This window comes from Tamandua tetradactyla, chromosome 2, assembly GCF_023851605.1.
Source record: "Tamandua tetradactyla isolate mTamTet1 chromosome 2, mTamTet1.pri, whole genome shotgun sequence".
Taxonomy (NCBI): Eukaryota; Metazoa; Chordata; class Mammalia; order Pilosa; family Myrmecophagidae; genus Tamandua; species Tamandua tetradactyla.
This window is the reverse complement of record NC_135328.1, coordinates 208731153-208756470: the sequence shown is the minus strand read 5'-3', so window position 1 is coordinate 208756470 and position 25318 is coordinate 208731153. Positions and strand designations below refer to the sequence as shown.

Below are 25318 nucleotides of genomic sequence, written 5' to 3'. Positions count from 1 at the left end.
CCAGATGCAGACAGGACAGCAGGGTTTGCCCTCTTTCCTTCCCCTCGTTCTGGCTGGACCTGTCTGCTCTCAGTAGAAGTGGAGGGAACGGTTGACTTGACTCTTACTAGAATGTTGACCTCTTGAAAAGATTGCTGAACTTCCTGCTTAGGTCTTTGGTTCAGAGACCTCAAAATGACTGCTGTAGTGTCCCGGGGGGGCATGGGCTGTGGGAGGGTGGAGGGGCACTGGTGGTGGGAGGGGACCTAGGAACCTCCCTTAGCTTTTCTCTCCGGTCCTGAGGTTGAGCAGGGTCCTGGGGGCTGGTACTGAGAAGAGCCGAGGGTTCTTGGTCCTCTGCAGAGGGCAACAAGGCCTTATCCCCAACAGAGGCGGCAAGTGAGCAGCCCCGACCGCGTCACACTCTACGGGCTGATGGTGAAGCCCATCCAGAGGTTTCCACAGTTCATCCTCCTGCTTCAGGTATCACCTGGGATCCCGCAGCCCCCTAATCCCTGGGTGCAGTGGGCAGGCTCTTGGGGTGGGAGGTGGGAGGCAGGAGGCAGGAGGCCCGGGCTCTCCTCCACTAGCCACTCCCTGCTGTGAGCAGACCCCTATCATCTACAGTGTATTTTGCACCTCCCTCTGGGTTGAAATGCCTGGTGACCAGTGGTGGTTTGAGCACAGGCTGAGGAAGGGAGACTGAAGCTCATGGAACTCTGGGAGCTGCGGGAGCAGAGGCTGGGGATCCTAGCTTGGAGGAAACAGGCAGTCTGTGTGCTCACCTCGGCCAGTGCTGGCTCCAGCCTCTGGATGTGCTCCTGCAGGAACCTGAGTGCTGGGGATGCATCCCAGGTTGCTGCGAGTCCTTGGACAGAGGGTGGTCTCCCATCGTGGCGCTTGGGAGGGTGGCTGCCAGGCAGAGGAGCATAGTGGCGTCTTCCTCTCTGTCCTCAAACCTGCTAGGCCACGAGAGTGGGCTTCATTCTAAGCATGGCTTATCATTCAGTTAGGGATTGGCGAATGCTTTCATTTTGTTTTTCTGGTGCTTTAGCTGTTTCTTGAGCCTGGCTTGGCTGCAAGCCTGGCCCCTTTTAGATCGGGTCTGTGCGGGAGGCATGGAGGTCTCGGCCCCAGGCCGGGGGTGGGCCTGCCGGGAGTCCTGAATCTTGGCTTTCTGGACCCTCCCAGGACATGCTGAAGAACACACCCAGGGGCCACCCCGACAGGCTCTCACTGCAGCTGGCCCTCACCGAGCTGGAGACACTGGCCGAGAAGCTCAACGAGCAGAAGCGCCTGGCCGACCAGGTGGCCGAGATCCAGCAGCTGACCAAGAGCGTCAGCGACCGCAGCAGTCTCAACAAGGTGAGCCTCTGCACCTGCGGCCCTCACCTGCTCCGTGGCCTTTCTCACCTGTCACGCGTGCCGCCTGCCCCACAGCTGCCCACTAGATGGCAGTGCTCCCTGAGGGTGGAGACACCCTGCTTTTCTGTCTGAGCCCACAGACTTCACCTTGAGAATTAGATTCTAGGATGGACCCCACATTTGTTACCAGTCGTGTTATTTTAGGATAAAAGCTGATTTGTAAAAAATTGTTTTATTAATTAAAAAAAATTACAAGAAACAAACATTCCCAACACATACACTCAGCAATTCACAATATCATCACATAGTTGCATATTCATCATCATGATCATTTCCCAGAACATTAACATCAATTCAGAAAAAGAAATAAAAAGACAACAGAAAAATAAAACAAACAGAAAAAAAAAAATTTTACAGGCCATACCCCTTACTGATCCCTTTCATTGATCACTAGCATTTCAAACTAAATCTATTTTAACATTTGTTCCCCCTATTATTTATTTTTATTCCATATGTCCCTCTCATCTGTTGACAAGGTAGATAAAAAGAGCATCAGACACAAGGTTTTCACAATCACACAGTCACATTTTGAAAACTATATCATTATACAATCATCATCAAGAAACATGGCTACTGGGACACAGCTGTACATTTTCAGGCAGTTCCCTCCAGCCTCTCCATTACATCTTGGATAACAAGGTGATATCTACTTAATGTGTAAAAATAACCTCCAGGATAACCTCTCGACTCTGTTTGGAATCTCTCAGCCATTGACACTTTGTCTCATTTCACTCTTCCCCCTTTTGGTCGAGAAGATTTTCTCAATCCCTTGATGCTGGGTCTCAGCTCATTCTAGAGTTTTTCTCAATCCCTTGATGCTGAATCTCAGCTCATTCTGGGATTTCTGTCCCATGTTGCCAGGAAGATCCACACCCCTGGGAGTCATGTCCCACGTAGAAAGGGGGAGGGTGGTGAGTCTGCTAGCTGTGTTGGCTGGAGAGAGAGGCCACATCTGAGCAACAAAAGAAGTTCTCTTGGGGGTGACTCTTAGGCTTAATTTTAAGTGGACTTGACCTATCCCGTGTAGGGTTAAGTTTCATATGAACAAACCCCAAGACTAGGGGCTCAGCCTATAGCTTTGGTTGTCCACACTGAAAAGCTGATTTTGTTTGTCGGTATAATTGCTGGTGGAGATGGTGGAAATGATGGCCTGGTATTATGATTAAATGAAAGGGCTCCAGGTTGGAGTCTGGGTCTGAATCCAGATTTGCCACTCGTTCTCAGCGTGCAGCCTCAGGGAAGCCGCCCCGAGCTTCCTTACTTTCTTGCTTCCTCTGAAGCAGGAATTGCTTAAGAGTGCCTGACTCCCAGGGCTGCTGTGAGGCCACAAGGCCTCTGACTCCTTCATACTTGGTGGTGGAAGTTATTATTATTGTTGTTTTTAAAGAAGAAAGACAAAAATTTCATGCCATCTTTTGGGATTGCAATTTAGGAACATTCTAGTAAAGACAAAAAAGCAAAACAAAAAACTCAAAAATATTGTAGGTGAGTCTACAGAGAACCCTTGTTTTTAAACACAAGGCTAGTGCAAACAAAACAAAACAAAACAAAAAACCTGCCCATCCTGGTAAAATGACAGTGTTTGAAGACATCCGCTGCGTCCCTACCAGAACACGACATGACCTACCCACAGCTATACCCAGATCTGGGAGGCCCTGCACCCCAGTCCCTATCTCCTTTTACCCCACAGGAGTGCAAAGGTTCAGTGTGAGGTGACCACACTGGGAAGAGACATTGTGTGTGCATGGGGGTGGGGGGTCAGAGGAATGTGTCCAAATCTTCTGGGGTATAAAACTGGGAGCCTCCTGGCACTATGACTCAGAAAGCAGACCTAAGGTCAGTACCTAGCATTCTTGGGCGGGAGATTTCAGCTGCATAGGAGAGAACTTTCTAATAGTATAGGGAGGAGGTGCCAGGCTTGATGACAGCCCTCTCCACCTGTACCACACTTTCTAGTGTATACAATATGCTCTGCGTTGCATTGCCACCTTCATTCCCCATCTAACAGGCCTGCAAAGCAGGTGGGACAAGGTTAACTTCAGGGTCCCTGCAATTATCAGCTTCAGCAGTCCACTTCAGGCTATGGATGTATTTTGGGGTCCACAGGATGTTTTTAAGAAAATGGAATTAGTTGCTTACATCTAAAAATTGGGTGATGCCTCATAAAATTTGGACTTCTGGCTTGTCTTGGATTAGAAGAGCTGGTAAAGTAGCCCACTTTCCTCCATGGCACCTGTCCCCTCCTCCCCTTCCCCACCCCTGGTGCCTGGAGGTCCTGAAGGCATCTGGGTTTCATTCACCCACTCCAGGAGAACAGTGCTAGGGAAGAAAGATGGACAGGAGACACAGCCCGCCCTTGGGGGGATGCTCCATCTAGGATTTCCTACATGAAAGGTGGGGTCATTTTCCCATCTCCTGCCTCTAGGCAGGATTGCCTCAGTCAGCTGTACACAAGCCTTCTAGTTTGAAATGTTTCTCCAGAAAAAGACGTCACCCCAACCCTGCTAATGTTTAATGGTCTTCGCCCTCAGAAAGTTTTTTCCTCTGTCTCCCACTTTAGTCCCCTTTTCTGTCACCAAGTGGGTTTCTCTGGCTTCATCTCAGAGACATCTGCGCAGCCCACCTGCCCTGTGGGAAGAGTTTGCCCAGGAGAAGGGTGTCCTGCAGCAGTGACCCTGGGCGGAGCCATTGTGTCTCTGGATGCTGGAGCACTGCAGCCCTGGCTTGATGCTGGCAACTTGAGTTCAGGTGTTAGGTGTTCGCTGTTGGGCAAGTTTCTCCATCTACTGAAGGAACGGCGAGTTCAGTAGGTGTTAGATGCTGTTGTGAAGCCAGGGCCTACCTCCTCCCTGAGCCTCGCTCTTCCCACCATCGCGGGACAGTCTCAGCCAGCTTTGAGAGCAGTTCAGTGGTTTCCCTTTTGCCTTCACCAGGGAGAAGCAGAAGTGAGACTGGGTGGGACCAAAAACGGAACTATGTTGGCTGTTTCAAAATGTGCCTGTTCAGGACTGTCCTGAGGATATTTGTGGAAGATCTGTTTTTCCTTCCTTTCTTTTTCTTTTCTTTCTTCCTTTCTTTTTCTTTTTTTTCACTTGAGGGATAGGGGCATAATTGCCAGATGCCCAGAGAACTTTCTTCTTCTAAATTTTGGGTCATGACACACTTGGCAGCTTGCTGTGGGAACTCTGCTGTGCGGTATTGTCAGGAATTTGTAGAAATAGCTTGTGTGGGGGGGACCCTGCCTTAGATGTTATGGCCACCTCCCGAGTCCTCAGGTTTGTGGGTCCCTATCCCGCCCAGCCAGAGAGCGTAGAGAGTGTGCTGGGGAGGCCTGCGTGGGCCTGGCTTTCATTCGGTGCTGCCACGCAAGTGGTGGTGGGCCTTGGCAAATCGTGCCCCTCATTGATTTGATCTCCTCACCTGGCAATGTGAGGGACTGTTGAGCCGATTAAATGAGACTGGAAACACTTAGTGCCCAGCACAGTGCCCGGCCCACAGAGGCATTCAGTACCACTCGGACTTTGGTTGTGTGTTGATGAGATGCATGGTTCTTTGGAGAACATCAGGGCATTCTCTTGAGAAGTTTTGGGGTCACCTGTCCTTTTCCCAGCAAGGATGGAGAGGGAAGGGAAAAATAATTGCTGTCATGCGAGTAATGGGTTTTGGGAAATAATTTTGTTGAATACCTCCACTCCCTTACCCCCCAAGAAAAAATCCCCTTCAGGAAAAGAGATGTTTCCCAGTCGGCCCCTAGTTGGGTTGGTGGTTCCAGTGCTAAGAAGGGGTGCTTGGTGTCTAGCCGAAGACTGATAAATGCCTGCCCAAATGTCGTAGGTTGGAAGGTCTTTGACCCCCTTAGGGGGTCACCTTGTTAACCAGCAGATCTGTTCCAGCCCCATCACAAGTATCTGAGAGGCAAGACAGGCCAAGGCTGTGCAGTAAGTCAGGGTGCAGGGATGGGACCTGCTCGTAGGCCTGGCGTCTCCCATACAAGGCTGTGCCTCTGCAGGCCTGAAGACTGGTATGGAGAGCAAGAGCAGGACAGTGGCTGTCTCTGGAGTGTCCACTGTAAGCCGCATATAGGGCTGGCTTTGCCTCTCTCCGGGCCCTGTGCTCAGACGGCCCTATGCTTGGCTTAATGCTCTGCTGTCATCTTGCAATTCTTAACTTCTGAGCAAGGGTCAAAGGGACCCATGCTCTGGGTCCCCTAACTTATGTAGCTAGAGTTGATCGCCCATTATCTCATGTGAGTTGTGTGGGAGGAGTTATTGTAACCACTTGTCAGCCGAGGAAACTGAGGCTTGGAGGGCTGGCAGTAGCAGTCGCACAGCATTGTCACAGGCAAGAGACTACTAATGGCTGCACTCCTGGGAAGGGGTGCTGGCTGCTGGGGTTGGAAGGGTGGGGGTCGGGTTACCTGAGGCCTCCTCAGGGCAGAGAACCCAATGTGTGGTTCCCTAGTCTTCCCCCAGTGCATCTTGCCACTTAATGGATGCAGGGAAGGGGCCCTGCCTCTCCCTGCCTCTGTCTCCCTCTCTGCACGTAGGGGAATTGCGGGTCTTTGGCACAGGCGATGCTTGTGTAGCAGCATGGGCTGTGGTGCTGGAGTTGATCTTGTGCCCCCTTCCCTTAGCTGTTGACCTCTGGCCAGCGGCAGCTGCTCTTGTGTGAGACACTGACAGAGACTGTGTATGGGGACCGCGGGCAGCTGATAAAGTCCAAGGAACGTAGAGTCTTCCTGCTCAATGACATGCTGGTCTGTGCCAACATCAACTTCAAGTAAGTGGACCAGGGCTGGGGCGGGTTGGCTGTGGGCAGTCGCCCCTCCTAGGGATCCCGTCCTCATGTCCCAGTCCCTCGACTAGCCTCTCTGTGCGGGTCCCACGTGAGCTCAGTTTAGGCCTTTGCTGTCCAGTCTTCTTCCTCTCTCCCTCTTGGCCTGCTCTGTCCCTGGGTGCCAGGGCTAGAAAGTATCTAGCTCTCTAGACTATCTAGAATAGTTGTCTGTTCTGGAAGTCTGCAGTTGGTAACTGAGCAGTCTCCTGGGTTTTGACCACTTTGAAATTCATGAGATTCTTCTTTGTGTCCAACGCAAATCCTGGTGCTTTAATTCAATCTGATTTTCTTCTGAACAGATCTGTGTTTCTCAGTGTGAGTCTTCCCCTTTACCCACAACCCAAACACCTTGTGTCCACAGCAGCTTGCTCCCTGGGTCTGGACCAGAGGTTATAGAGATGCCTGGAGCCAGGTTGTTGGGCTGTGCCTGAAAGAGTTGGGGCCCTGGGGTTGGGGTTGGAGTGATTCTTTGGACCAGTCTGCAGGTGGGTGGTACTTGGGCTGGACTAGGCCCTTGGGAGTCAAACATTGGCCTCGTACAGAGAGTTCACACAGAGGGGCTGAGATAATCGGCTTCTCTGGGAAATTTGGAGAACCCAACAATGCTGGGCCGACCTGGCCCCTTAGCCAGGGCTACTGCTCTGCGGCCTCACTGTCCCCTCCTTGTGTCCCGGCTTTCCCTGTGGACTCTGGGAATTGTGACCCATTATCAAATGCTTCCCAAGAATTCCAGCTGTGACCTTTCCAGCAGGGCTGCTATCCACAGGAGTGGAGGAGAATCTCTGCTCTCGGTGTTTAAACAACACTTTGAAAAACATCACTCACACAAACAAGTAAATGGCAACAGTAACTGAGATCCAACAAGGCAAACCAGTCTCTGTGGTGGGGTGTCAGTCCCAGCCTGGCTGTCCCGGCTCCCAGTGCCCTCACATGGGAGGGGCAGGGCTGCTCTGCGTCAGCCCAGGCATCCTGTTTGGGGCCCGGGAGCCAACTTGGGAATCACCCGTGGTTACAGGCCACGCATCCTGGAAGGGGGCAAGCTGGGCTGTTCAGGGACTCGCACACTCGCCACCCACCTGCCCACCTATCTGCTAACTCATCAAGTAGTTGTGAGCCCTTGCTATGTGTCAGGTCACAGCTCTCAGCCAGATCTGGCCCCTGCCTCTAGCAGCTCATGTTCTGAGGGGGACTCAGGCAAGGGAACCTCTGTCGTAGACAGGGTGAGCAGTGCTTATGACCGAGTGACTAATTCACTCACTCATTCGTTCATCTGAATACTGTACTTTTTAAGTCCATGTACCTACTCGGCACTGTGCAGGTGCCAAGGATATAACCGACACTCTCCTTGCCCTCCTGTGGCCCAGCTGTGAAACATAGTGAAAAAATGTGATGGGGATGCTGCTGGCACAGTTTTGAGCATCAGTTGGGTGATTTGGGGTGAGTCACTTAACCTTGGAGCATGTGTCCTTGTGTAGGATAACACAAGCTTCCTAGCAAGGCTGTTGTAAGGATGAGAGCTGAAGGAAGACTGGTACCTGGCTAGGAAGAGGCTTCAGTGTGGTCCTCTCTGTCCACTCCTGGCCTGTGTTGCCCTGGCTCCCCCCAAGGAGGCTGTCCATCTGTCTTCCCGTTTCTGATGCCCAGCCCACAGCAGCTCTCAGCCCGGTAGAAATCATGCAGTAATAGTAACCACCTCCCCTCCCTTCTTGTCTCTTTCCTCAGGCCTGCCAACCACAGGTAGGTGGCTCAGGGGACTTGGGGGCATGTGGTCATTCTGGATCTGGGACAGGACCCTGGGTGCCCCTGTGCTTCTGCCTCCACGAGAGCTCCTTGCTCTGCACGGCTTGGTTTGGGCCTGACTCTCCTGCCTGGGCTGTGTGGTGCCTGGCTGAGCGGGCGTGCTGACAAGCAGCCCTGGGGCTGGGGATAGTGTGGGTTCCCCAGGGCCTCTTCCTCTGTCTTGGCAGGGGCCAGCTGGAGATCAGCAGTCTCGTGCCCCTGGGGCCCAAGTACGTGGTCAAGTGGAACACGGCCCTGCCCCAGGTGCAGGTGGTGGAGGTGGGCCAGGAGGGTGGGGCCTACGAGAAGGACAACGTGCTCATCCAGCACTCGGGCACCAAGAAGGTTTCGTCTGCAGCGCAGGCCCAGAGTGAGTAGCGCCCTCCCACCGCCCCTCACCCCCACTCGTCACAGCCGGGGAACCCGCAGGCCCTGGGTGGATTGGCCTGGAGCCTAGCTGGTGCTGCAGCCCCAAGCTCTGTGTAAGCTTGTACCCCAGATCTACCCTGTGGGGCACAGTCATTGCCTTTGACACCCCCCTCCCGACTGCTGTCCTTCCTCCACCTTTGCTTCCTTCTTGTCCGTCCTCTAACTGTCTCCAGAGCCAATTCTTCAATATGAAGATCAGTTCTGTGTGTATCACTAACCCCTCCCCACCCCAATCCCAAGCTGCCAAATCTGCCAGTGGTTTCCCATTGCTTTCAGGAGAAAGTACTGGGCCTTACGTCCTTCCTGGGGGCTTGCCCTCTGCCTCCCCACCCTCAGGTCACGCTCGTGCTTTGTGCACACTGGCCTCAGTTCCTGGTGGGCTGTGGGCCCTCCTGCCACGGGGCCTTCTCCCAGCCTGTGCCCTGTTTCCAGTGTGCTCACCGCCATCTTGTTTTGGTCCAGTTTGCTCTACTCGTCCCGGCTCCAGTGCCACCTCCTCAGACCTCAGTTCAGACTAGCCCAGGTCCTCCTGTCATGTGCCCTCAGTGTACCTTTTCTGGTGATTCTTTGCTATCTTTCCCCTTAGCCTGACTGTGTCCTCACACGGAGCTTGGTGCAGAGTGGGTGTTCATGGACACTCGTTGAATCACTGAAGGGTGCTAAACTGCAGGGCTGGCAGAATGGAGAGCTGTGCCCAGAAGCGCTTTCCCCAGGCAGGGAAGGCCCTCAGGTTTCACTTCCCCGTTCCTGCTGGCAGCGCTCTGTGCGTGACCCAGCCCAGAACGTTTCCTCCTGGGGTGGCCCCCAGTTCTGGAAATTCCGAGGAGGCAATTGCACCACCCCCTCTTGCGGTGGGAGTGCACAGCTGTGCCCACTTCCAGAATGCTTGGTCTTTTTTCCAGATCTCTGAGGCAGGAAGGGCTGTCTTGCATTCCTGACTCACTATTCAGAGGAGCCTCCCTGGGAGGGGTTTGTCACCCCACTTGCCTCCCTCAGGGGCACCTTAGCCTACCGTGACCCCTTTCCCTCCCTCCCACCCCTCTAGGCTGTGACTCTGGGACCCCTCTTTCAGCCACTGTTTTTTCTGTAACTGCGTTCCTCAAACTTCAGTCACATACTGCCAGACCCCTATCAAAGGAGGAAAAAACTCTTGCTGAACCCCAGTTGGCCTTAAATGATTTTTTATTATATTGTTATTCAAATACGTAGAAATATCAAACTAGGCCTAATAAACTCCTTATGCTTAGAGCCCTGTAACAACCATAAAACCCAAGCAAAATCCACAAATTGAATAAAAATAAAACTAAAAAACAATAAAATTCAAATTAGCAACATTAATTCAATGTGATGGATGATGTTGTTTTGCTGAAGCCAAATTGCTTGCAATACGGATGTGGTTCTGTTATGGGGCAGGTTCTTTGAGCTCTGTGGGCTTGCACCACAGGGGGTCTTGCATTCCCCACCTGCTTCCCCGTTTGCGTTATCCCAGAGCCCTTCTGCGCCCTTTGGTGTGAGCGTGTTGCTTATCCCCAGCCGCTCTTGTTCTTTGCTCAGACTCGGGGTCTATTAAAGTAATCCTGCTCAGGGTCCGCCGAAGCCCTAAGGCATGCGGTGCAGCATGGCAGTAGGATAGTTTTCCATGTAACCCAGGATGTATGTCTGTTTTTAGGTAATCATCTAAATGAAAACACAAAATAAGGACAGCCCCTCCCTCACCTGCCCCCCTCCCCCTCGCCCAGGCTTCTGTAAGACCTTACCTTACAGCCTTAAGGCCTTTAGCCTGGCATTCAAAGACTCCCCTGTCTGGTCCTGCCAGGCCCTCCTGCTCTTTCTCTTGCTGCCTGTGCTCCATTTGTCTCATCATCAGGCATCTGTCTCATTGCCCTGATGTCTTCCTCCCTAGCACCTTCTACCACCTTAACTGGCCGTGTCGTTGTCCCCCCCCCTCCCGCCCCCCGCTCATAAGCCCCCCAAGAGCAGGGACTCCTCGCTGTCCTGTTCACTGCTGTATCGCCAGCATCTGAAATAGAACCTGGCATATGGGAGCTCCCCCGGACATCTGGGAACCACTGGCTGTTCATGCTCTTTGTCAAGCCATGTGCCTTGGCATATGCCGTTATCTCCCTCGGCAGCACCCTCTCCACTTCTGCCTCTGGGAAGGTTCCTCAGCTCCTCTGGGTACTGCCAGCTCTCAGTCTTCTGTGTCCTGTCGTCCTTTGTGCAGGTTGGCTGTGGCCTGGATCATAGTTATTAGATGTGACCTGTGAATGATCAGTCCTCAGCTTGACTTGGGAGGTCTGCCAGGGCAGGAACTGTGACGTTGCCTTCCTCATTTCTTGGACTGTCTCCCTGGGGTGTTAGCTCTTGGTTGTTGCAGTGAGTGGGTGCTGGGTCTCCTGTTGTTCCCTTCCCTGACCCTGAAGCTGAGTTGGGTCCCTTCTCTGCACAGACAAGGTGTACTTCGGTCCTCCGCGCCTCTTCCAAGAGCTGCAGGACCTGCAGAAGGACCTGGCCGTGGTGGAGCAGATAACCCTCCTCATCAGCACGCTGCACGGCACCTACCAGGTGGGCACACTGGGCCTGGCCTTCCTGGGCTCTGAGGTCCTCCTTGTGGGTGGTGCCCAGGCTCAGAAGGCGGAGTGTGTGGGGGGCTCCCTTCCACTGCTGTATTCCCTGACATGCCCCTAACTTCTGTGGGCAGCCTCTCTTTCTGGGTTTGGGTTCAGTGGAGCTTAAATGTGGAAGCTTCTTTGTTCTCTGCCCCAGATTGGAGACAAGGCTGGGTGGGGTCTACCCTCTGCCCCCAAGGAAGGGTGTCTGTTGGGATCTGAACCAAGGGTTGAGAGCCCGCCCGTGGCCTGGAGGATGGGACTCAGCCTCCTGCTTGTGGCTCATGAAGAGCCCCAGGTTGAGGCTGCAGGGGTTCTCCCCAGTTCTTCTCCCGGAGGTGCTGTGATTGTTGAAGGGGTTGGTCTGGCTCTGGGGAGTCACCAGGCTGTGCTGTGACCTCATTGGCCCCCTCAACTCTAGAACCTGAACATGACCGTGGCTCAAGACTGGTGCCTGGCCTTGCAGAGGCTGATGCGGGTGAAGGAGGAGGAGATCCATTCAGCCAACAAGTGCCGCCTCAGGCTCCTGCTTCCTGGGAAACCCGACAAGTGAGTGGACCAGGGGCCTGGGCAGGGTGGGTCTGCTGCCTTGCCTGGCTGCCAGTGATGCAGGGGTTTGGAGAGGGGGTGCCTGGAGCCATCCTGGTCTTCAAGACTGCCGTGCTGGGAGCAGGAGTAGGTGTGCACACCGTGCAGGTTGTGCTCGCTCAGCGCCTGGCTCCAAGAAGATGCTTGTGACGGGTGTTGAATGAATGGATGGCCTGTTCATGCCTGGGGCAGGCCCAGCCTTCTGGGTAGGTCGATATCCATTGTGTTGCACCCTTCTCACTCACATCAGACCACGAAGTCCCTAGGTCCAGCCTGGCTTTTCTTGCTATAGACCCAACCTCTCTCTAGCACCATCCCTGCCCGCAAAGGCCCAGTGCAGGAGTTTGTGCACAGCAGACTCTCAGCTGCCTTTGGAGGAATTGACAGTCTGGCAGATGCGGAAATTAGATGAGATGGGGTGTGGGTGGGCTGGCCTGGACCAGGCACACCTGTACCCTGGGCTTTACATCTGGAAACTATCAGGTCCTCCTTCCTTCTGATCTGTCAGGTGACTCCTGGTACCCCCATTTTACAGATTAGGTGGGTGAGACTCAGAGTTATGTGACAGGCTGAAGCCTGGGCTGGCGGAGTGAAGGCCCAGAGCCCAGCTTATGGTCCTTGGGTGGGCAGTTGGAGCATGGCCATCTGAGGCAGGGCGGTGGGTCCAAGATGCAGGACATGGACTGGGTGTGGGGGTCAGCAGCTTTGAGCTCTCGCCTGGCTCTGCTCTTTTCCTGCTGGGAGGCATCACACAGCTCCCTGAACCCCATTCTCCCCACACACCAGGGGGGTTCCTGGCACAGGCCATGTCCTCCTCATGGGGGGCTGGGATGGCCCACTGTGGAGGACAGGCCCCAAACAACTTGGAAGGGGCCCTGCTGCACCAAAGAGAGGAGACAGCAGGTGGCAGCAGCAACTGGCTGCCCTGAGCTTGTGTTTAACTCCATTCCTTCTTCATTCATTTGTGCGACCACACAGCAAACGTTTACTGAGCAGCTATCCTGATGATTGCTTTTGGGGAGCCAGGACCTGGTATGGGCCTCACACTCTTCATCTCGCTCCTGTCATCACAGGTCTGGCCGCCCCATCAGCTTCATGGTGGTCTTCATCACCCCCAACCCCCTGAGCAAGATCTCCTGGGTTAACAGGTTGCACTTGGCCAAAATCGGACTCCGTGAGTAAAGCTTGGGGAGAGCACCTTGGGCAGGGGTGCAGGGGGGTGAGGTCTGGGGTGTGCACGTGAGGCTCCATGGGAGTCAGTGCAGGCAGAGGGAGCCTTCTGAGCTGAAGGAGGTGGTAGAGAAATTACTGGAGCCAGAGTTCTCTGTTCAACCTAGTGACCCTGGACAAGTCATTTCCTCTCTCTGGGCCTCAGTTTCTCTGTAAGGTGATAGGGGCTTGGAGAAAATAAATTAGCGGTTGTCATGGGTCTGGGGAAGGGAGGAATGGGAAATGACTGCTAATGGGTATAGACTTTTTTGGGAGGTGATGAAAATGTTCTAAAATGTGACAATGGTGATGTTGGCCCAACTCTGTGAAAAAAATCAGTGAATTGTACACTGAATTTTATGGTAGGAGAATAGAATTATATCTCAATAAAAATTAAAATTAATTAAAATGGGGTAGGGGCTGGACTAAAATGATTCTCAACCAAGGGCCTCTTTCTTATTTTTCCTGTTCTGAACATTTATATTTGCAGAGTACTTCCTGTGGGACAGGGCTTTCCTAGTATTTTATGCACATCTTTTTCATTTCACATTAACAATAATCCTAAAGGTCAGTCTGTTGTGAACCTCTTTTTATAACTTTGGATTCTGAGGCCCAGAGAGGGCCAGTGACTTGCCTGAGGTCACACAGCAGGGAGGGGCAGAACCAGGATCCAGACCCTGGGCTGTGGCCCATGCTGTGTCTCTGTCCATTCTGCTTCCTCAAGTTGGCAAGATGATATCTGCAAAGCCACGTTGGTTGGTTATAATTACCTCATTTGTCCCTTTTAAAACTTAATGGAAGGCCTGTGTCCTTGCTGATCAGAGCTCGTAATGACATAAGTTTCATCTCCATCTGCTGATTCCAGACAACAGCAGGGACTTCTTTTGTTTCATTTGTTAATTTTTTTTTGTTATGATCTTTTCATAGGCAAATACTTATTTCTAGTAGGTTTAAAAATTTTGGGAGGGAATAAATTACAATCTTCATCATTGGCTATCATTAATTAAAAAAAATATTTGTTGAGTCTCTACAGTAACTTTAGGCCTGGGAAAAACAGCAATGACAAAACCAGAAAGATTCCTGCTCTTGAGTAACTTGTCATTTATGAGGGGCAGGCAGGCCTTATATAAGGAACAAATCGGGAGGAAGTCGTGGTGGCATTGTGAAGGGGGTAAAGCTGGGTGACCTGACAGTCACTGGGGCTGGGGGCTCCTGTCAGGGAGGGCCTCTGAGGAGGTGACATTCACGTGGAGACCTGAAGCCAGGCGAAGTGATCCAAGCGTAGAGAGCGGCAATTGCAAAGGCTGTTGGGTGAGGACAAAAAGAAGCTGGAGAATGAGTGGGAGAGAGGTAGGCGGCAGTGGTAGTAAAGGGTAGATTTTCTGGAAAGCCAGGAAGAGGTGTCAGGAATTTGTTCTGGGCACAGTGGAGCTGTTCATTGTAGCACCAAGAGCTGGACAGTGTTGTGATCTGATTGGCATTTAGTGGCTCATTCTGGCCACTTGCAGAGAGGGCATTGGAGGGGCAGCTGTGGGGTGGCACAGCTCATGGGGAAGAGCCAGGGTCAGAGGCTTCTACTTAGCCAGACCCTTTTTAAAAATATATTTTTATTGCGCTATCTTCACACGCACACAGTCCATCCGAAGTATATAGTCAGTGGCTCACAGTAGCATCACATAGTTGTGTATCCATCACTATGATAATTTTTAGAACATTTGCATCATTCCAGAAAAAGAAATAAAAAGACAAAAGAATCCCAGCCCATAGCCCTTACCTCTCCCTCTCATTGACCACTAGTATTGCCATCTACCCAATTTATTTTACCTCTTACCCCCCCCATTATTTATTTATTTTTTGTCCTTATTTTCTTACTCATCTGTCCACACTCTGGGTAAAGGGAGCATCAGTCACAAGATTTCAAAATCACATACCAAGCCCTTCTTGACATTGCTCAAGCATCTGCTTTGGATGTTTCTGGGTGACCGGGACACCATCGGAGGATGGAAAGAGCCCCTAAGGATTTCGAGCTAAAACTGGAGGAATTCTGGTCTGCAGAAAGCCTGGGGTGGCTTCCCTGCTTGGCCTGGGGCTACCTGCTCCCAGCCCTGCACACCAGACTGTTTGTACCCCTGCTGTAAAGGCAGATAAAACTCCCATTTGAAACTGAGAGGCTTTGTTGAGTGGAGCTTGGCGCTGGAGGAGGAGGAGCTGACTGATGTGGGTAGACCCAGTTTTCAGTGCTGCCTGTGAACCCACTCAGCCTCCTTATCTCTGTGCAGTTTCATTGCAGCAAAAGTTTTAATGGAAGGGGAGTCATTTGAAATCTTATTTGAATGCCTGGATTCCCCTGGGGCCTGAATAATTTGTTTCTTTTATTTTGCCAGTTTTTTTTTTTTTTTTTTTTTTTTGTCTGCAGTGCCTGGTGGGGGGGAAATAATATGAACCTCTTAGAAATAGAATATGTTAAAAACATTTATTCACAAAGGATGCTATTCCTTTAATTTTTAACCCCCCCACCCCCTGTATCTTCTCTCCTTGACTACCTCATTTTCTCAGTGTGTCATCATAATCCACCGAGCAGTGAGAAGGGAGAGGATGAGAGGAGGGGGTGAGGTAGCTCTGCCCCTTGGAAGGGTGGGCGCCCTGGGGAATCCGGGGATGCAGTTCAAGGCTCAGCCTGGCCACCACCGTGCAGTGTGGTCATGGGAAAGGCAGACCTCCATCCTGAACCCCGGGTCTCCCGTGTGGAAATGACCGGGCTGGATGACATCTGCAAGGGCCCTTCCCCCCTGACATTTTGTGACTTTAGGCAGATAGGGAAGTTTGCAAGGTGGTCAGGGCTGGGGCTTAGCACTGAATCAAGTGGACCCTCACTGCCTGGGGTCAGTTGCCAGCCCTGCTGCTTGTCAGCGCAGTGATCTCAGGCAAATTATTTAAATTCTAGATACCTCGGATTCTCCACCCACAAATAAGGATAAAGATAGTGCCTCCCTCCCAGGGCTCTTGTGAGGATGTGGGAGATGGTTCCTGGAAAGCCCCTGGGACAGCCAGCACTTGGCATGTAGGAGCCGTGCGAAAAGTTCCTGGGGGCAGGTGTGTCCTTTCCCAGATGGGAAAGGACCAACCTAAGGTCACATACAGTTGACAGCAGAGTTACCAATGGTTTCCTGATTCTTAAAGGGTCAGGAAAAGGGTTCCAGATGGAAGGCTCCAGAAGGAAGAGGTATGTTGGGGGCTTCTGGTGCTCCCTCCCTGCCATTCCTTACTCCTGCAGTTCTCAGAGCTTTGCAACCCTGACCTTGCCCACCCTGGCCCTGGAGCTACAGCCCTCCTGCTTCTCACCACCTGTGAGGACCTGGGCCTGGCAGGCCACAGCCTAATCCCTGCTCACAGGGCCACTACCATGTAGGTCACAGCAGGGAGCCTAAAGGCAGGGCCTGGGGGACTTCCTTTGTTACTCTGATCTGGTTTAGTTTCTCAGCTCTCAGTCTGCTGGCAATGCCATTTCTACCTCCCGAGTATTCCAGTTTTTGAGTCATGAACATGGCCCTGGCAGCACGTCAGCATTTTCTAAGCCTTACCTCCTTTAACCCTTGTAGCAGCCTCAGAGGTTGGCACTGGAATCTGTCCAAATGGCACAGCTAAGAGTGGAGGGTCTGCTCCTTCGTGGGAGAAGCCGCAGGCATTGGCCTTGGACCCCAGCTGGGATTTTTCCCAGCAGGATGACCCTGGCCCCTCATCTGGTCTCTCTGGGCACCAGTGTCTTTTTCTGTAGGGGATCAGCTGGAGGTGATGCTTGCCGAGGTCCCACCTGGCCCTGCTGCCTGTGTACTAGGTGGTGTGGAGGGGCCCTGAGGGCAGCCTTGATTCAGGAAAGAGGAGAGAGCGGTCTGGATTGTCCAAAACGGGGCAGCTTGACAGTAAGGGTGTGGTGATGGGCTTCAGCACAGTAGGAGTTTGGGAGGCAGGTTGGGTGGAGAAGCAGGGCAGCTGCCCCCAATAGCAGGAAGAGGTGTGCTGCTGAGAGCAAAGAGCGTGACCCTAAGGGGAACCATTTCTCATGTACAGGCTCGGCATTGTATCAATTCCTACCAGTGCTCACTGTGCTAAATGGTTGGAATCACTTTCCAAATGAGGCCACGGGCTCAGAGGGGTCAAGTACCCCACTCTGGTTACAGAGTGAGTTGGCGGCTGAGCTGGGATTTGTCCCCAGGTCTGTCCACCTGCAGTTGGAGGGAATGTTCCAAGGGTTCAGGGGGAGCTGCAGGGGATATGCCCTCAATTCTTGGGCTGTTCCCTCTGCCCCATTGGGTGCACTTGTGTGCAGGGGGTGCCAGTAAACAGAGTCAGGCGCTAAATAAGCCCCCACTTAATGTCAGCTGGAAATCACGTCTTTGCCATCAGTGCCAGTTCTTAATGTCATTTATCCCAAGCGGGCTTTCAATTTTCAGTCTTCTAATTCGGTCTTAGCCGCTCCGGTTTTGTGACGGGAACAATGGCAGCAGCAGATGGGAAACCACAACTCCATTTTCTTTTAACGTTCCCAGTCGCAGGCAGGGAAGGCGCCATCTGGAAAGAGAAGGTCAGATCATTAAAAAAATAAATAAATAAATTGCCAGGACTTGATGGGCTGTGAGTGGGTGGAGGGGTAGAGGAGGAAAGGAAAAGTACTTGGAGATGTGTTTGGGGTGCTGTCATGAGGGGGAGGCCTGGGGCTGTGCCCTGACCGAGCCTCAGGAAGCCTGGTAGGTGGGCTGGTCTCTTCCCTGGCAGAGGAGAGGGTCTGCTCTATGGTAAGCTCCTAGAGAGCAGGGACAGGCTCTCTGAATCCTGTCCATCTTTATTTGCTGTCCAGGGGCGCTTGTCCAAGATGCAGCATGGCAGGCCAGGGTGCAGACCCCCTCCATCGGACACTTGTCAGTGAGATGGTGCCGCCCCCTGGATGGCACCCACTCCGTTATTATCGTCAGGGTTTAGGCACTGTAGCTCCCGGGCCCTTCCTGAGCTTTCCCAAGCCTCTGTTTACCCAGCTGTGGAATGGAGATGGGAACACCTACCTCCCACAGTGGTAGTGAGGATGAAATGGAAGCACGTGGGGCAGAGTGTTGTAAACTGTGGTGTGCTGTGCACCCAGAGTCACCTTGTGGTGATGCCCGTCCTGCGTGGCATGACCTTTATCAGATGATCCCCTTATATTGGCATCTCCTCCTTGGTAGGGACCAGCTTTTATGTGACTCTGTCTCCAGGACCTGGTGGTGTGGGTGCCTGGCATGCACGACACCTCTGTGCGGTCTGGGAAACGAGTTTGATGCTCAACCTCTCTGCGGCTCAGAGGACAAGTGGGCGCCATGTGCACTGGAGACAGCAGGGCCTCTGCCTGCAGGAAGTTGTTCAAAAAGCAGTGCCTGGGGCGGGCCGCGGTGGCTCAGCGGGCAAGAGTGCTTGCCTGCCGTGCCGGAGGACCCCCGTTCGATTCCCGGCCCCAGCCCATGTAAAAAACAAACAAACAAACAAAATATAATAAAACAAGAAAATGTTTAAAAATGTTTCCCTTTCTTCCTCCCTTCCTTCCTTCCTTCTCTGTCTTTCCTTCCCTTCCTCCCTCTCTCTTTAAAAAAAAAAAAAAAAAAAAAGCAGTGCCTGGCATTTGCGAGCCTCTTTAACTGTTCAAAGAGTATCCATATCTGCCACGCAATTCATCTCCTCACTCTGTCAGAGACCCTCAGGCGCTATTTTCTCTGGTGGCAATGGCATTTAAGAAATGCCCACTATGTGCTTTGGTAGCGATCCTTCTTCCCATGTGCCCAGTCTTGTGCTCAGCTCATTGTATTGCTTGACCTGATGGCATCTCGCTGATGAAAGCAAGTCAGAGATTAACATACCCATTTGACAAATCCGGAAAATGAGGCTCTGAGAAAAGAGACTTTATTCTTGCCATAAGGATACATTGATCGTGTATGCTACTGAAGTCAAATTGGTATCAAATCAAGCATGACTGTTATATATTTAGTATGTTAAATTTTAACCCCATGGTAACTACAAGGAAAATGTATCTAGATAAAAGTGAGAAGGAACTCACTGTGGCAATACACAAAAAATCAAATAAATATGAAAGTATACATTAATGGAAGAATTGTGGGACAAAGAAGGTGCTCTAGTTTGCAAGCTGCCAGAATGTGATATTCAAGAAACAAAATGGCTTTTAAATGGGGGAATTTATTAAGTTGCAAGTTTACAATTCTAAGGCCATGAAGATGTCCCAATTAAACAAGTCTAGAAATGTCCAAATTTAGGCACCAATAAGAGGTTACCTTCACTCAGGACAGGCTGATGAAGTTCAGGGTTTCTCTCTCAACTGGAAAGGTACATGGTGAACATGGTGGCATCTGCTAGCTTTCTCTCTAGGCTTCTTGTTTCGTGAAGCTCCCCTGGGGACATTTTCCTTCTTCATCTCCAAAGGTCTCTGGCTGCATGGGCTCTTGTGGCTCTCATGGCTTGGTTGCTCTCTCCAAAATGTTTCCTCTTTTAAAGAATTCCTGTAAACTAATCAGGACCCACCTGAAATGAGTGGAGTCACATCTCCCTCTAATCAAAGATTAATACCCACAATTGGGCACACCACATCTCTGTGGAGATAATCTAATCAATTTCCAACCTACTGTACTATTGTACAATAGTTCTACTTTTGTATAATTGTACAAAATTACTTTAAATTTCTATCATTAGTACTTAAAACTACTGTAGTTTTAATACCTATTCAGTACTGAATACCTATCAGTACTTAATTCCTATTATTAGTGCTTAAAACTACTGTACTTTTAATACCTATCAATACTGAATAGGTACTAAAAGAATAGGCTACCTCCACAAGATGGATCAGGATTAAAACATGGCTTTTCTAGGGTACATAATCCTTTCAAACTGGCACAGAAGAGATGAGACTCACAAAGACTAAATGGCAAAATGGCAGAAGAAAGTCCTGCATTATCATTTATGACTTTAAATGTAAATGGATTAAACTCTTCAGTCAAAAGGAAGAGATTGACAGAATGGATTGAAAAAGCATGACCCAAATATATGCTATCTACAAAAGACTTTCCTTAAATTCAAAGATATAAGTAGGTTTGAAAATAAAAGGATGGAAAATATATACCATGCAAGTAGTAACCAAAAGAAAGCCAGGGTAGCTAGACTAATAACAGATAAAATAGACTGTAAAACGAAAACTGTTACAAGGACAAAGATCATTATATACTGATAAAGAAGTCAATTCAACAAGAAGACATACATACAATTATAAATACATATGCACCTAATAGCAGAGCCCTGAAATAAACAAAACAAATAATGACAGCATTCAAGGGAGAAATTGAGAGTTCTACATTAATAGTTGAAGACTTTAATACACCACTTTTAATATGTATAGCACCTCTAAGCAGAAGGTGCTTAGAGGCTAACTACAAGACTTGAGCAATACTCTAAACCAACTAGAACTAAGGTAGATATTTAGAACACTTTACCCAACAACAACAGAATATACATTCCTTTCAAGGACACATAGGTCATTGTTCAACATAGACCATATCTTAGATCAGAAAACCTGTCTCAATAAATTAAAAAATATTGAAATCAACAATGTATTTTCTCCAACCACAGTGGAATGAAACTAGGAATCAGTAGCAGAGGGAGAAATGGAAAAGTAACAAATATGTGGAAATTAAACAACGTACAAACAACCAATGAAGAAATCACAAGGAAAGTAAGGACATGTCTTGTCCTTACTTGTGGGATGCAGCAAAGGCAGTGCTGAGAGGGAAATTTATAGCTCTAAATGCTTACATTTAAAAGAAGAAAGATTTCAAAGCAAAGAGCCTCAAAACTGGAAGAACTAGAAAAAGAAGAGCAAACTAAGTCCAATGTGCACATAAGGAAAGAAATAAAAGATTATAGTGGAGGTAAATGTAATAGAGAATAAAAAAAAAACAATTGAGAAAATCAACAAAACAAAAGTTGGTTCTTTCAAAAGATCAATAAAATTGGCAAATCATACCTAGACTGACAAATGAAAAGAAGATGGAGGACACAAATGACTGAAATCAGAAATGAAAAGGGAGACATTATTACCAACCCCACTGAAATAGAAATGACTGTAAGAGGATACTATGAACAACTATATGCCAACAGATTGGATAACCTAGATGAAATAGACAAATTCCTAGAAACACAAAAACTGCCTATTTTGATTCAAGAAGAAATAGAAGATCTCAAGAAATCAATAACTAGTAAAGAGATAGAATTAGTAGTAAAAAACCTCCCCCAAAATAAGAGCCCAGGACCAGATAGCTTCACAGAGGAATTTTACTGAACATTCCAAAAAGAATGAATACCAACCCTGCTCAAACTCTTTCAAAAAACTGAAGGGGAGAGACATTCCCTAATTCATCCCAAAGCCAAATAAAGATACCACAAGAAAAGAAAATTACAGACCAATGTCTCATGACTGTAGATGCTGAGATCCTCAACAAAATACTAGCAAACCAAATCCAACATCATATTAAAAGAAATTATATGCATGATCAAGTGGGATTTATCTCAGGTGTGCAAGGGTAAGTCAACATATGAAAGTTAATATCTGTAATACACCACATTAACAGAATGAAGGAAAAAATAAACCACATGATCATCTCAGTTGATACAGAAAAGGCATTTGACAAAATCCAGCACCCTTTCTTGACAAAAACACTTAGAAAACTAGGAGTAGAAGGAAACTTCCTCAACATAATAAAGGTCATCTATGAAAAACCCACAGCCAGCATCGAATTTAATGGCGAAAGACTGAAAGCTTTCTCTCTAAGATAGGAACGAGACAAGGATGCCCACTGTCATCACTGTTATTCAATATTGTATTGAAAGTTCTAGCAAGAGCAATTAGGCGAGAAAAATAAATAGAAGGCATCTGAATTGGAAAGGAAGAAGTAAAACTTTCCCTATTTGCAGCTGACGTAATTCTATATATAGTAAACCCTGAGAAATTCACAACAGAGCTCCTAGAGCTAATAAATTAATTCAGTAAAGTGGTGGAGTTCAAGATCAAAATCCAAAAATCAGTGGTGTTTTTATATGCCAATAATTAACAATCAGGAAAGAAATCAAGAAAAAAATTCATTTACAATATCAACTAAAAGAATCAAATATCTAGGAATAAATCTAATCAAGAATGTAAAGGAGCTATGCTCAGAAACCTACAAACTTTGCTGAAAGAAATCAAAGAAGACCTAAATAAATGGAAAGACACTCCATGTTTCTGAATTGAAAGACTCCCTATTGTTAAGATGTCACTTCTACCCAAAGCTATTTACAGATTCAGTGCAATCCTGATCAAAATTTCAACAATCTCCTTTGCAGAAATGTCAAAGCCAATCATCAAATTTATATGGAAGGGAACAGCCAAAGCCATTTTGAAAAAGAAGAACAAAGTTGGAGGACTCATACTTCCCAATCTCAAAACTTATTACAAAGTCACAGTAATCAAAAAGTAAGGTGCTGGCACAAGGACAGACATTGACTGACGGAATTCAATCGAGACCTTGGAAATCAGCCATCACATTTATAGCCAAGTGATTTTTGACAAAGGAGCAAAGACCACTCAATTGGGAAAGAATAGTCTCATCAACAAATGGTGCTGGGAAAACTGGATCATTATTTGCAAAAGAATGAAAAGGGACCCATCCTTACACCATATATGAGAATCAACTCAAAATAGATCAAAGACTTAAATATAAGACAGAACTATCAAATCCCTAGAAGAAAATATAGGAAAGCATCTTCAGGACATTGTTCAGCAATGGTGTCTACACATCCAATGCACGAACAACAACAAAAAAGAAAAATAAATAGGACCTCATCAAAATTACAAACTTGGGGCCTCAAAGGACTTTATCATGCAAGTAAAATTACAAGTTACACAATGGGAGGAAATATTGGAAAGTACATATCTAAAAAACATTTAACAATATGTAAAGAAATCCTTCCACTCAACAACGAAAATCAAACAATCCAATTAAAATAGGGCAAAAAAAACTTGAATAGATATTTCTCCCAAGAAGATATACATATGGCCAAAAAGCACATGAAAAGATGCTTTCATTAGCCATTAGGGAAAGGCAAATCAAAACCATAATGACATACCCATTAGGAAGGCTACTATTAAAAAAATGGAAAATCACAGATGTTAAAGAGAATGGAGAAATAGAAACACTCACTCGTTGCTGGTGGGAAGGTAGAATGGTCCCAGCCACCATGGAAGGCTGTTTGACAGGTCCTTAGAAAGTTAAATAAAGAATTACCGTATACCCCAGTAATCCCACTGCTAGGTGTATACTCCAAAGAATTGAAAGCAGGGACACGGACAGGTATTTGTACACTGATGTTCATGGTGGCATTATTCACGGTTGCCAAAAGATGGAAGTAACCCAAGTGTCCATCAGCTGATGATTGGATAAAGAAAATGTAGTGTATAAATACAATGATATATTATTTACTGTAAAAAGGAATGAAGTTCTGATACATGGCACAACATGGATGAACAGTGAAGATATCATGTTAAGTGAACTATACTAGACTCAAAAGGACAAATATTGTATGGTCCCACTAATAGGAAATAATTTGAATTAAGCGAACTCACAGAGTCAGAATCTAGAATATAGGTTACCAGGGGATGGGCTAGGGGTAAAGAATGGAGAGGTAATGCTTAAATTGTTCAGAGAGGTTCTTTTTGGCGTGATGGAAAAGTTTTGGTAATGGACGGTGGTGATGGCAGCACAACCTTGTGAACATAATTTACAGCATTGCATTATGTATTTGAAAGTGGTTAAAATGGGGAAATTTTAGATTGTATTTATCTTATTAGAATAAAATAAAAAATAAATCCATGGAACTGCATAACACAAATGGTAAACCCTAAGTTAAATCGTGGATTATAATTAATAGTATACTTATAAAAATGTGCTTTCATCAGTTATAACAACTGTACCACACTAAGGCAAGTTGTTAGTAACAGGTGGGTATAAGAGAATCCTATATTTTATGTGATCGTGCCCAGGGGCCTTGGTGACAGAGCAGCATCAGTGCGGGTCAGTTGCTAGAAGACTGCTGGTTGAGTACAAAGAATCCAGTCCTTGGAGTCAGAGCCACGTCCAAATCTGGGCTCTGCCCACAGCCCTCACTGTGACCTTCTCATGTTGCTGAATCCCCAAGCATCAGGTTCACCTCCTGTAAAGTGAAAATAACTTTTCTGACTGTGCTCAGTCATCGTGAAAATGAATCTGGGTAATAGATCTGGAGCCGTCAGCACAGCGCCTGGCCTCAGACACGTAGAAGGCAGTGTCTTAGGTGTGCCCTGTCCCCTGCTGTGGGGACTCCTGTTAGTAAATCTCACATGGAATCTAAAGAAGGAATGTCTCCTTAGCAGGGTAATTCTTTGGGACAGATGGTGATTTTCTTGATTACTCATTTCTTTCATTCATTCTTTCAACCGCTGTTTCCTGAGTGCCCACCCTGTGCCAGGCAGCGTGCTAGGTGCCAGGGAGATGGTAATGATGCTGAGTCTCAGCTCATTCTTGGGTTTTTCTCAATCCCTTGATGCTGAGTCTCAGCTCGTTCTAGGATTTCTGTCCCATGTTGCCAAGAAGGTCCACACCCCTGGGAGTCTTGTCCCACTTAGACAGGGGGAGGGTGGTGAGTTTACTTGTTGTGTTGGCTGGAGAGAGAGGCCACATCTGAGCAACAAAAGAGGTTCTCTTGGGGGTGACTCTTAGGCCTAATTTTAAGGCCTACACTACAGATGCTGATGTTGCTTTGAACTTGATTCTAGAGGTGGGAGACAGACTGCCAGCAAGTAAATGAATAACATATTCTTAGACTGTGATGAATGCTATGAGGAAAATAAGGCAGTGCTTTTGGAGTGATTCCTGAGGGAATGGGACAGCTGTAGCTAGGTGGTCAGGGAAGACTTCCTGGAGGAGGCGGCACCTGGAAGGAGCTCTGACCCCAGGGAAGGAGCTGCTGTGGGAAAATCTTAGAGAACATGGCTTAGCAGATGCACCTTAGAGCTGTGTCTTCAAACTTGGGTTCGTGGGCTTGGGCTTGGACTTGGGCTTCTGGACTTTCACGTGAGTCCCCTGGGGCTTTTATTCACTTGTGGAGGTCTTATGCCTTCATAGATTTCAGAGTAGCCTCAAAGGAAGCAAGAGAGAGCTTGTTCCTCATCACCACCAAATATAAAAGCACCTTCAATTTATATGTTTCCATTCAGTGTTTTAACGTTATTTGAAATCCTTTCATGTCTATTATTTCAATCCATTCTCCCAACAGCTGCAGGAAGAAGGCATTTTTTACCATACCTGTTCTCTAGGTGAAGAGGTTGCAACTCAGAGAGTTGGGGTAGTTTGCACAGGTTTGCTCAG

General features: G+C 48.5%; 1 protein-coding gene across 18 annotated transcripts in view; it reads left to right on the top strand.

Annotated features, from left to right (window-relative positions):
* Positions 1–25318, top strand: part of ARHGEF10L (Rho guanine nucleotide exchange factor 10 like) — a 234397-nt gene that overhangs the window by 166323 nt on the left and 42756 nt on the right. For all 18 annotated transcript variants that reach the window (XM_077151086.1, XM_077151090.1, XM_077151087.1 and 15 more), the window contains 7 exons: positions 370–462; positions 1171–1344; positions 6038–6183; positions 8208–8389; positions 10898–11013; positions 11479–11606; positions 12719–12819. In XM_077151086.1, coding sequence (XP_077007201.1) covers positions 370–462; positions 1171–1344; positions 6038–6183; positions 8208–8389; positions 10898–11013; positions 11479–11606; positions 12719–12819 — 940 coding nt within the window. The remainder of the gene's footprint in view (positions 1–369; positions 463–1170; positions 1345–6037; positions 6184–8207; positions 8390–10897; positions 11014–11478; positions 11607–12718; positions 12820–25318) is intronic.